The following is a 12,256-nucleotide window of genomic DNA, read 5'->3' as shown; positions in this document are numbered from 1 at the left end:
ATAATTTTACAACTTCATCATTTGAAATACGTAACATCATAATTTTTTAGATTAGTTGAACAATTTATTCTGTGTTCTAGCATCTTATGTCATTTCTGCGAGTTTCAGTTGTTATTATATTCAGATTTAAAAGAAAATTATCAATTAAGTACGAAAACTAAAAGTTCAAAAATGTAATGTTTCTGTTTAATAATTCTTGTATAATTAAAAATAAATTTTGATTGAAATGACAAAGTTATGTTTAATACAATATCATATAAAATTCAGAATATTTTAATTACTTATTATACATAAGAATCAAGATTAAAATGTTAATAAATGTTAACTGTTAATAAATAATCGATGACATTCGATAAAATTGCCATCTTCATTAATTAAACAGACATTTTGTATAAATGAATGTTGCATATAAAAAGAGATATTTTGATATAAATAAATATCACCCAATTACGAATATTAATATTACTTAATATAAAACTGAATATTTTGTTTTTGTAGTGTTACAAAATAACTTTATAAAAATTAAATAATAATGTCTACATGGTTATTGAATTAGTCAGCGAACCTTCCATATGCTATTTTAATTTTTCTCATGAATTTTTTTTTTTGCTTACGATGGTGTTAGTAGTTCGCAATAGTGTCTTCAGGAATTTAACATTCTCACGGAGTCTGCAGAAATCCTTCCGATTTCCCTGCGTCGGCTCTATCAATTTCTTGGCCGTCACTTGCAAACGATAAATTTATCTTAAAGAAGACCGACCGTGACGCAATCCATTCACGTGAGAAGCGTCAGGGTCTTTCTGTCCTGCCTCTTAATCACGGCGACATTAAACTTATTTTACGGTCGTTTTAGTTCCGCAATAATTTAATTAAATCCGCGATTTATTTAATCCGGTCCCGCCGTGGTGTGCTGGATCACTTTGATCTTAAAGCTGAGCGATTGCGCGAGAAAACAAAATTATCTCGGCGCGCTTTCTTTTTTTTTTAAACCGCGCGCATTTACTCACTTGCGAACACTTAGTTGAGTTTTCTTCTTGTCGAGCGAAGAGAACGTGGCTGGACTAAACACGCCGTAAAGCAAATATTAAAACTTTGCCGCAGCTTTTGCGCACTTTTACGTTTGAAGACGATTACTGAAAGTGTAACTATGAGCAACCGTCACTTTGCGTTCTTTTCGTGTATATTTCCGAGAAGTTAAATGCGCTGCTGCCGTATGTATCTACTGTTGTTGTTTTGAAATAAAGTATCGATGCTCGATATTGGTATCGATATAAAAGATACTTTTTTTGACATATAAAAATTTTTTTTTAATTATGATTGACGTCTCCTCTTTTGAACTTCGAATCAGATATTTTTACAATTTTCTCTCAATTATTTTTTATGTCTTTATTTTAGAATGCAAAGATATTCTATGTTTCATACCGAGAGAAAAGTCTGTGTGAAGTTAGCACCGCATCTTTCAAAATTGTAAGTTTTATCAAGAGTACTATTTGCACCCCAAAGAGTACTAGAGTTCCTGATAGGTATTAGCAAGAGTACCGCCGAAATATTTAGAGAAATTGCAATTTGAAAATATGAGGTGCTAACTTCCCGTGGCACCGCAACATGAAAAATATATTGTTTTAAAGATCCTATCTTAAAGTACTCGAAAAGTACTACAGTTCCTGATACATTTTAACAATAGTACCAACCGCCAAATATTATAAAAAAATTATTGAAATTTGGAGATGGCACCGCAAAATGAAAAAAATATTGTTTTAATGATCCCATCTTAAAGTACTCAAAAAGTACTAGAGTTCCTGATACATTTTAACAATAGTACCAACCGCCAAATGTTTTTAAAAAATTATTGAAATTTGGGGATGGCACCGCAAAATTAAAAAATCATTCTTTTAATGATCCTATCTTAAAGTACTCGAAAAGTACTAGAGTTCCTGATACATTTTAATAATAGTACCAACTAATAAATACTGAAAAAAAAAATTTTTTAAGATTACAGCCTATCTTTCATAAAAGTGGCCGTAACTCCTTTGCCTTTAATTTCACAGCTTTGTGCCTTAATAACTTTCGAAAGTACTCGCTGGGGTGCCAAAAGTACTCTAATCAAAACCCGGAAATTGTAAAAAAATTTTATCTCTAAGGGACTGACTGTATCTAAAAGTGGCCGTAACTCTTTTGCGTCAAGTTTCACAGCTTTGTGCCTTAATAACTTTTGAAAGTACTCGCTGGGGTGCCAAAAGTACTCCAATCAAAACCCGGAAATTGTAAAAAAATTTTACCTCTCTGGAGGACTGACTGTATCTAAAAGTGACCGTAACTCCTTTGCGTCAAGTTTCACAGCTTTGTGCCTTAATAACTTTTGAAAGTACTCGCTGGGGTGCCAAAAGTACTCCAATCAAAACCCGGAAATTGTAAAAAAATTTCACCTCTCTGGAGGACTGACTGTATCTAAAAGTGACCGTAACTCCTTTGCGTCAAGTTTCACAGCTTTGTGCCTTAATGACTTTCGAAAGTACTCGCTGGGGTGCCAAAAGTACTCCAGTCAGAACCCGGAAATTGTGAAAAAATTGTATCTCTTTCGAGGACTTAACATAATTAAAAGTGACCGTAACTTTTTTGTTTTTGATTTTATAGCTTTGTACCTCAACCTTTAAAAGGCCGGCAAATTGTACGTTATATATCAATCTATTTTTTCTAAAAACTTGTATTTATGTATATATATATATAAATTTTTTTACAATTTCCAGGTTTTGATTAGAGTACTTTTGGCACCCCAGCGAGTACTTTCGAAAGTTTTTAAGGCATAAAGCTGTGAAACTTGACGCAAAGGAGTTACGGCCACTTTTAGATACAGTCAGTCCCTTAGAGAGATAAAATTTTTTTACAATTTCCGGGTTTTGATTGGAGTACTTTTGGCACCCCAGCGAGTACTTTCGAAAGTCATTAAGGCACAAAGCTGTGAAACTTGACGCAAAGGAGTTACGGTCACTTTTAGATACAGTCAGTCCTCCAGAGAGGTGAAATTTTTTTACAATTTCCGGGTTTTGATTGGAGTACTTTTGGCACCCCAGCGAGTACTTTCAAAAGTTATTAAGGCACAAAGCTGTGAAACTTGACGCAAAAGAGTTACGGCCACTTTTAGATACAGTCAGTCCCTTAGAGAGATAAAATTTTTTTACAATTTCCGGGTTTTGATTAGAGTACTTTTGGCACCCCAGCGAGTACTTTCGAAAGTTATTAAGGCACAAAGCTGTGAAACTTGACGCAAAGGAGTTACGGTCACTTTTAGATACAGTCAGTCCTCCAGAGAGGTAAAATTTTTTTACAATTTCCGGGTTTTGATTGGAGTACTTTTGGCACCCCAGCGAGTACTTTCAAAAGTTATTAAGGCACAAAGCTGTGAAACTTGACGCAAAAGAGTTACGGCCACTTTTAGATACAGTCAGTCCCTTAGAGATAAAATTTTTTTACAATTTCCGGGTTTTGATTAGAGTACTTTTGGCACCCCAGCGAGTACTTTCGAAAGTTATTAAGGCACAAAGCTGTGAAATTAAAGGCAAAGGAGTTACGGCCACTTTTATGAAAGATAGGCTGTAATCTTAAAAAATTTTTTTTTTCAGTATTTATTAGTTGGTACTATTATTAAAATGTATCAGGAACTCTAGTACTTTTCGAGTACTTTAAGATAGGATCATTAAAAGAATGATTTTTTAATTTTGCGGTGCCATCCCCAAATTTCAATAATTTTTTAAAAACATTTGGCGGTTGGTACTATTGTTAAAATGTATCAGGAACTCTAGTACTTTTTGAGTACTTTAAGATGGGATCATTAAAACAATATTTTTTTCATTTTGCGGTGCCATCTCCAAATTTCAATAATTTTTTTATAATATTTGGCGGTTGGTACTATTGTTAAAATGTATCAGGAACTGTAGTACTTTTCGAGTACTTTAAGATAGGATCTTTAAAACAATATATTTTTCATGTTGCGGTGCCACGGGAAGTTAGCACCTCATATTTTCAAATTGCAATTTCTCTAAATATTTCGGCGGTACTCTTGCTAATACCTATCAGGAACTCTAGTACTATTTGGGGTGCAAATAGTACTCTTGATAAAACTTACAATTTTGAAAGATGCGGTGCTAACTTCACACAGGCGAGAAAAGAGCAAAAAACCACATAGTCAAAATATTGTGATGTGCTGCCTAATTAATATTTAATAATAAAGATTAAAATATACATATAAATTATATCATAAATGTCAATAAAAATTTGAAGAGAAATAAATTAAAATAACTAAATATTTAAACTAATAATAAAATTAAAAATCAAAGCACAGCCAAAATTATAAGAATATTTTTCAGTTTTTATATATAATTTTTTAAAGGTTATAGAGATAATGTTTCATACATTCTTAATTTTATTTTTAGTAATTTTTTTTTGTATTTATAGTATAATTATATATTTTACATAATTTACACATATTTTATAATTTACATGCGTATATTAACTTATTTTATTGCTAAATATTAATTAGACAGTAATATTAGCTTGTAAAATTAGCTTTGCCCATTTTTTTGTTTTTTTCTCTGTGTGTTGCTTGAATTGTTTAATTAATATTTAATTAATATTTAAATTAAAGATAATAATTTAATTCTACCCATAAACTTTTAAAGTTAAATATATGTTAGTAAATAAAATTAGTCGTTTTGATTTTAACAATTTAATGTCTACTATTTAATCTTTCTCTCTTTTCTCTCTCTCTCTCTCTCTCTCTCTCTCTCTCTCTCTCTCTCTCTCTCTCTCTCTCTCTCTCTCTCTCTCTCTCTCTCCCTCCCTCCCTCCCTCCCTCCCTCTCCCTCCCTCTCTCTCCCTCCCTCCCTCCCTCCCTCCCTCCCTCTCCCTCCCACCCTCTCTTGCTCTATACTATAAATTTCTATAATTTTTATTTTATATGTATAATGTTGATATGTAATTATGAATTATTTGAATTACATTATTAATAATTGCTAGTGATATTTTAAGTTTTAAGATAACTAAACTGATATTTAAAAACGAGAAAGAATATTATTTTGTTCGATGACATACACTGCAATTGATATTACAAATGCATTAATGAAGACCATAAAGAACTATAATACATCATTATAGCCATTCATTTATATAGACAAAAAGATGTCTTAAATTTCTAAAAGACATCTTATTATTTCTTGCGATATCTCGTATTTTTTATGAAAAGATATCTTTTCGCGATCTAAGAGATGTCTTATGCAACTGTTTGAGATATCTGGCGATGTCTAAAAGACACCTTGAAGAAATTTAAAAGATATCTTCAAGAAATCTAAAAGATAGTTGAGCTGGGTATAGAGTTGTACATCGGTTAAATATTAACAATGTTGTAAAGATAAGGACCATCTTTTATCACCAAGATACCAACAATTATATACGTTACTAGTAAAGCAAAGAATAAAAAGTAGTATTATTAAAAATATTTATTTAAAGTTTTATTGAAGCTAATTAATAGTCATTAATATCGAATGACAATTATTAAGCAATATTTAACTGGTGCACAATTCTATATTACACAGCATCTCATCTATCATCGATACCAGTGTGACTTTTAGATCTTTTAGAAATTCTATAAAGATATCTTCAACAAAATTTTTTTAGATATCTTTTAGATATCTTTTAGAAATCTCTTGAAGACATCTTGAATAAGATGTCTTTTTGATTTCTACAAGATATCGATGTTTACTGAGCATGCTTATAAATATAAAATATAATAGCAAATGTAAATTATTGATTTTTAATTAGATATACATTTTTATTATTTGTGCCTTTATTGTAATACCTCAGATAGTTATTAATACAATCGAGCTATATATATCACGCTACACATTTATGCTGTTATTCTCGTCGAATAAGAAAATTTACTTTTATTACATCTCTTTCTTTCCTTTACGGTGGAAGTGCAATCAGGGAGAACGTATTTTGTAGTATTGTGCACGGAACTTTTCTTGATTTGCTCGAATTTCTCTTTTTAATGCATATATCGAGCTACATCGTGGTACTCAGACGTACGTAATAAGGACGACATAACATGAATGTCCTGTGACGGGAAAATCCGCTCCCAACAATGACAAGTAAAATAGACGAGCAAAATGTCCGGAAAAATCTCTTGGGTTACCGTTTCCACGAAGATCTCCATTACTCCGAACTGTAAGATCGTAATGGCATTTTATCTGACGATGTTTCCTATGCGCATTATGATGTTCATTCATGTGCCGCGGTAACAAGCAATAAAGACAAATATCAAAAGTTATTTTTTCATTCTATTCTTATTCATAAATAGAGTTTTATTCATACTTATATGCATATATGTTCGAATGGCAGTCGATTTATATATGTATGTCCCCATAGGAGATCATTTATTTCTATTGCAATCGTTTATCTGATATTGCTTTATTAATTGGTTTATTATAAATTTGTATATAGCGATACATATCCTAATATATTATAACGCTATCGTAATATCGTATTTCATCGATAATCACCTAACAAATACACACGAGCCAACAGATACGCGATAAAACGCGATACTCCGTTCTATAAATTTAATGAAGGGTAATTCTCTATAACACACTGGTTGTATCAAATTAATTTATTAGAAATAACACGTATATATAGAGAAAATTTTTGTGCCATGTAATACATTATATAATACATTAGTGTTACATACTAAATTACTGCAGAAAGAGAGAGACTACCAATGTTTTTAAATAATAGAAAACTAAAAAACAATACTACTATAATAGTATATGTATTTTAAATACGACAACAATACGTAATAGTAATTACACTATTATTTTAATTTATCACGTAACTCTTAGCGATCTGCTTGAGTTCCTTCGTAGCGATCTTCCCCGTGGCCGTGCGAGGAAGCCTTTGCATGAATTTAACTCCCGCATGCAATCTGCAGTACCACGGCATGTTCTGCTCCACCAAGTCGGTTATGTCGAGCTCCGTCGTCTGAAATTTACGTGAGGAATTGTAATGTAACGTATGTAGGGCAAGACAGTGAAACTTAGGGTTTGCAGTAAATTGAAGCTGCGCGTACAAAAAGCAAGTTAATCCTTCCTTTTATCAAATAAGCGTAAAAATTTGCCAATACGGTATGTAAATTACATAAAATATCTAGTTACGAAAACTTTAAAGAGAATTTAAAACACAAGATGTATTTTGCTAAAAATGTTTTGACGGATGGAATTTTTTTTTTTTTTTTTTAATGTGTGGAGATAAATATTAACACATATTTTTATGTCCAAAAGATCTTATACAGATTAATAAACAGATTAAGACCTGAGATAGATAAAATAGGAGATAGGACAACTATCGACAAATATTTTTAACATTACGAATATTTATCGGAGTAATTACCTCTTTTCCGGGTACCTTAGCGATAAAAGCCATGGCATGTTCCTCCTCGATAGAATGTGGCACCGCCACTACGGCGACTTCGAGGACTGCGGGATGTTGCTGAATCAAAGCTTCGATTTCCGCTGGCGATATCTTGATGGCTCTATAGTTGATGAATTCCGACATTCTATCGACGAGGAAGATTTCGCCATCGTCGTCATAGTAACCAAGATCGCCAGTGTGTAGCCATCCTAAAATTGAACATATCAATTGAAGTTTTGCAATTCCCTTTACAACGTTTTAATATTTTAAAATATTTAACGTTAATATAATATTAATTAATAATACTTTAAAACGCAATGAAGTTTTTACATTTTAATCAAAACTGATATTAATAATATTTATAGAAAAAGGTCGCTAATACTATTAGATCACTTTACTAATCAGATAAAAGACACTTTCTGGGCTACATTTATTTGTTTCCAAAATTTTATCTTTAACTTTTGTTTAAGAAGTATTACTCAAAAACGAAATGGCATGTTAGTATTGGTGATCTTTTCTCTACTATTATTATCAATTTTATGATGCACAGTTTCACGGATTTTCTCTTTCTATTTTATTGATTAAAATCTCCGTGTCCATTCTCTAAACATTGTAAATGTCAAACTATTTCATAATACCATCCGAATCGATAGCGTTCTTCGTGGCCTCTGGATTATTATGATATCCATTCATCATGTATGACGATTTGGCCCATATTTCTCCAGTTTTGTTGACCCCCAAGATCTTTCCCGTGTCAGGATCGACCACTTTCAGCCGTCCTGTTTCGCACACAAATCCACAACTGCCTGGTTTACTATGTCTCGTTTGACGGGCGCATAATCCCCCGTAATCTGTCATTCCTGCGGGCAGAGATTTAAAAATCGATTACCCCCCTCGCGTTGCATGTCCAACGTAAGTATTTTAAACAGAAACATTGTGGCATTATGTAATAGCTTTTCATCGATCAACATCTGAACGGGATGACAGAGCCGCGATAACGACCACATAGTAATCTTATCATTTCAGCAAATTTCCGCGACCTACCGTAGCTTAGTATGACATCAGTATGCGGCAAAAGTTTCACCACAGTCTGCTGCAGCTCTCCCCGGAAATGCGCGCCGCCAAACAAAAGGATTTTCAATGTTGGTAGTCGGTACTTGCTTAATATGCCGAACTTTACCAGTCGAATGGGGAAGCAGGAATCGCATCTAAACCAGGATACCTGAATGCAAAACGACGCCGTTAAACTCGAACGCTCCCGCGGTATTACCTGCACGAGGCAATAAATCACGCGGTACAACTATCACGCCCGTTTGTAGATGCGCCTCAATTCGAGCCCGTGTTATCCTTTAGCAAATTCGCCGCGCGACATAAATTAACATAAATTAACGCAAACGCGCGGGGGTAATATCGTGTGAAATAGCGTTGCAAGAATATCCCCCAAATGAAAATAATAACGTGAATGCCGTGATGAAAAGTGCATAGTAAATCAGGTGATATTGCTAAATATTAAATTTTATTCTCATTGCATAGACTCGTAATTAATTTCCACCCCTAGTTATATGCGCGTTATTAAAAGAATGCTTTATAAAGTGTTTTAAATAATCAGTACGCATTATTGCAAACGGTCGCTCGTTAAAAGTATGCCCTGAATCACTGACATATTCATGTACCTCGCGACTATTCGATAATTTATTATCATTATCGATACGTGCTAGAGAGACGATATTCCGCTTTGTCATTAATATGCAATCTGGCGACGTAGTCACTTGCCTCGTACTTCTCGATGAAGTGACATGTTTCCTCGGTGTCTTCGCGATCCGGGGCTATGACTCTCTTCGAGCAATCGAGAATGGCCTTTATAATGATGTATAGGCCACAGTACCAACGCATAGAAGACGTCCACATGGACACGTGTCCTCGGAGGTCGTGGATCTTCACGTGAGCCATGTAATTGATCATGGCCGCGTGGCTAATCTCGGTGCCTTTTGGAAGGCCGCTCGTACCGGACGAGCAAACGATCGTGGCAACATGATCGGGGCTGGTCAGTCTGGCGCATTCGAATTCGTCGATCCCAGCGGCGTCCTGAGAACGCAGGATGTTTGTCAGGGACACGTCCTCGAATCCCGCCAGTTCGCCAAACACCACCAGCTTGGTGTTTAGATTGTTTTCAGTTATGACCTGCGCCAGACACTCGGCTGACTCGGCATTTACGAACACTATTTTCGGTCTCGTCAGGAAGAGGAAGTAACGCGCGGTCGCTGAAACGGAAGAAACATTTGTGAATATTTTCCGTATGCGAGAAACTCCACGACGTTGTTTGTTTCCGTTGTCGTATGTGCACGAATTAATTGCGACGGTGCTTCAAATTAGTAGGAAAGATTAAAGAAAAAACAAAAAGTATATGAAGTATATAAATAAAAAATTTGGTGTAATAATAATTAAGCTTAAATGATAATTGCTAAGCCTTAGTGAAATAATTTTAATTAAATAATTTAGTTAATACAACCAATACGTATTAGGACTATTAGGGAAAAGTGAAATTTTTAGAGAATTTTCTATCTTTTAAGATTTTAAATTTTTATTGAAATTTTATTGTGGAACTCTCACACAGGATATATTTTGAAATTTTACTTTTAAATTTAAATTTTATCTCTCTCTCTTTTGAGTAAAATTATTCTTTTTATCGTTTTTTCTAACTTTTAATGATATAAAATATCGATTAATAATGAATATAGCATTTATATGTACATCATATGCATACAATGGTGAATTAAAAAATTTTCTAATCTCTTTGAAATTCACTTTTTGAATAAAATTGCTGGAAAAATCGAGAATTGTTGGAAAATACTTTTACAGAATCGGAATATATACCCTATATTTACTAATTGTTTAATAATTGATTGGTTGTTACTATTAATATAATGTTTGATTACTATTGATATATAATTACTAAATGTTACTTAAATAAATATTAATAATAGTTATATTTAATTAAATATTAATTAAAATAATCTCTGAAGCTTGATTTTATATATATATATATGTATGTGTACACACACACACACACACACACACACACACACAAAATCTTGAAAAAAAGTATTTGTCGCAAAGTGGTCAAATACGCAAAAATAAGTTTGGTAAATGCTTTTTTTCACGATTGATTAAAAGAGAAGCGGGAAGAGGAGGGGGAAGGCGGAGCAGAAAATGAAAACAGGATGCTTTACAATAGCGTGGCTCTCGATGCGCGGAAATCCGATTTCGCTTGGTGGTTTAATGCTCGGCGCGAAAAAAAAAGCGGAGACAAGCTGGAAAAGCAGGAGGAAAGTAACGTACTTGGGGAAAGTTCGTCGTCCCAGGGATTGCTAATGGCGCCGACGTAGAGTGCTGCCAGCAGCGGTACGTATGATTCCAAGTGATTGTGAGTGCAAATGCCGATTATGTCGCCCGGCTGAACAGCTTGCTCTCTCAGCCACAGCGCGCATTTTACGCTTTTCTCCGTCATTTCTGCGAAAATGGTCTCCGTGCCGGTAACCGCTTCCACCTACGCGCACGGGATCACGATCGAACGAATGAGCAAGAGTTAAATGGCAAATCATAGTAAAATTTATATTAAAATTGGTTCGACGGCGTCTCTATCGACACTTTCTCACGGAAATCGACTACGTACTTGAGCTACGAATTCTGGTCTGCTTCGCATCTTCTCCAATACCAACGCACCGACGTTTGTGCATTCCTTGTGAATCGGTAGCTCTTCGCCAACCAAAACATTTTTCTCTATTCTGAATATCAGGCTTTTCTAAAAAATTGAATAAATATTAGTCGTTTACTTTTACAGTATTTTAAATTGCAACAATTAAATTTTGATAAATTTGGCGCCGATGTATAAAAAATGTCTAAAAACATCTTAAATCTAACACAAGTGTGCACTAACGATCACTTAAAAGGTTTTTAGTAAGATTTATTATAGCTGTATGTATACAGTTTCTTAAAAACTAGATTTTATTTGAACCTCGGATAGAGAGCACTAAATCAGTGAAGAGTTTATATGAAGAGTTTTTTATCTGACCTTGTTTTAGAGTTATAGTCATTGTTGTACTCCAGTAACGTGCAAATGCTTCATAGAAAATGCCCAAAATTTTGTCTGTGTACAAGTATGTTGCTAGGAGTACTTATTTTTAATAAATAAGTACTCCTAGCAAAAAAACAAATTAAAATGAATAAATTAATGAAGAGAATATGTTAAAACGACTAATCGAGAATCGAGAAATATCAAAGAGATATCAAATATTATTCATACATATAAAATAAAGATAGAAGATGCTTGAAATAATCACTTTGGTTCTGTATTTTATGTTCCATGAAGGGAAGCAGTTGCACATTACTAGATCACAAAAACGAAAATAATTCTCAAAGATCAAATTGGATATGTATTTATGTGAACTTTTTCCATTGTGTTATTATTTTCTATCCACTGTTAAAATCTACTTTTTAAGAAACACCTTGTACATACCTTCTCAATGGTATCCTCGTTTCTCAGATTTATCATCGTGGAATCTTATTTGTTACACTATAAAAAATTAATATCATGAAGATGTAAAGACTGACTTTAACCGTGTTTAATCGACTGAACCGTGTCACGATCGATTGCTTTATTATCCAGCGAACTACTGAAATGCCAACGAGTTACGCGAATTATGAGTTATGATAACGTATCAGTGAGACACGTTTTCAATACATGGAAACGGAAAGCAGCACTTTAGTCATGAATGTAAGGGTAAATAGCTTCTATGAG

General features: G+C 33.6%; 1 protein-coding gene across 1 annotated transcript; it reads right to left on the bottom strand.

Annotated features, from left to right (window-relative positions):
• Positions 1 to 6,804: 6,804 nt before the first annotated feature.
• Positions 6,805 to 12,211, bottom strand: LOC105834885 (4-coumarate-CoA ligase 1). The gene is made up of 8 exons (XM_012677713.3): positions 11,975 to 12,211; positions 11,132 to 11,260; positions 10,798 to 11,005; positions 9,232 to 9,719; positions 8,503 to 8,680; positions 8,097 to 8,318; positions 7,438 to 7,667; positions 6,805 to 7,029 (listed from the first exon to the last, which is right to left on the bottom strand). Exons 1-8 carry the CDS (start codon positions 12,008 to 12,010, stop codon positions 6,868 to 6,870), a joined length of 1,653 nt encoding a protein of 550 aa, XP_012533167.1. The 5' UTR covers positions 12,011 to 12,211; the 3' UTR covers positions 6,805 to 6,867.
• Positions 12,212 to 12,256: the final 45 nt, after the last annotated feature.

This window comes from Monomorium pharaonis, chromosome 1 (genome assembly GCF_013373865.1).
Source record: "Monomorium pharaonis isolate MP-MQ-018 chromosome 1, ASM1337386v2, whole genome shotgun sequence".
Taxonomy (NCBI): Eukaryota; Metazoa; Arthropoda; class Insecta; order Hymenoptera; family Formicidae; genus Monomorium; species Monomorium pharaonis.
The sequence above is the reverse complement of the archived record's forward strand: the minus strand, read 5'-3'. Positions and strand labels throughout refer to the sequence as shown.

Coding starts and splice junctions, on each gene's coding strand:
- LOC105834885 (XM_012677713.3), bottom strand. CDS start 12,010: ATGATAAATCTGAGAAACGAGGATACCATTGAGAAG. Junction 11,261..11,974: donor ACGAGGATACCATTGAGAAG/GTATGTACAAGG, acceptor TCAATTTTTTAG/AAAAGCCTGATATTCAGAAT. Junction 8,319..8,502: donor TGATGTCATACTAAGCTACG/GTAGGTCGCGGA, acceptor CTCTGCCCGCAG/GAATGACAGATTACGGGGGA.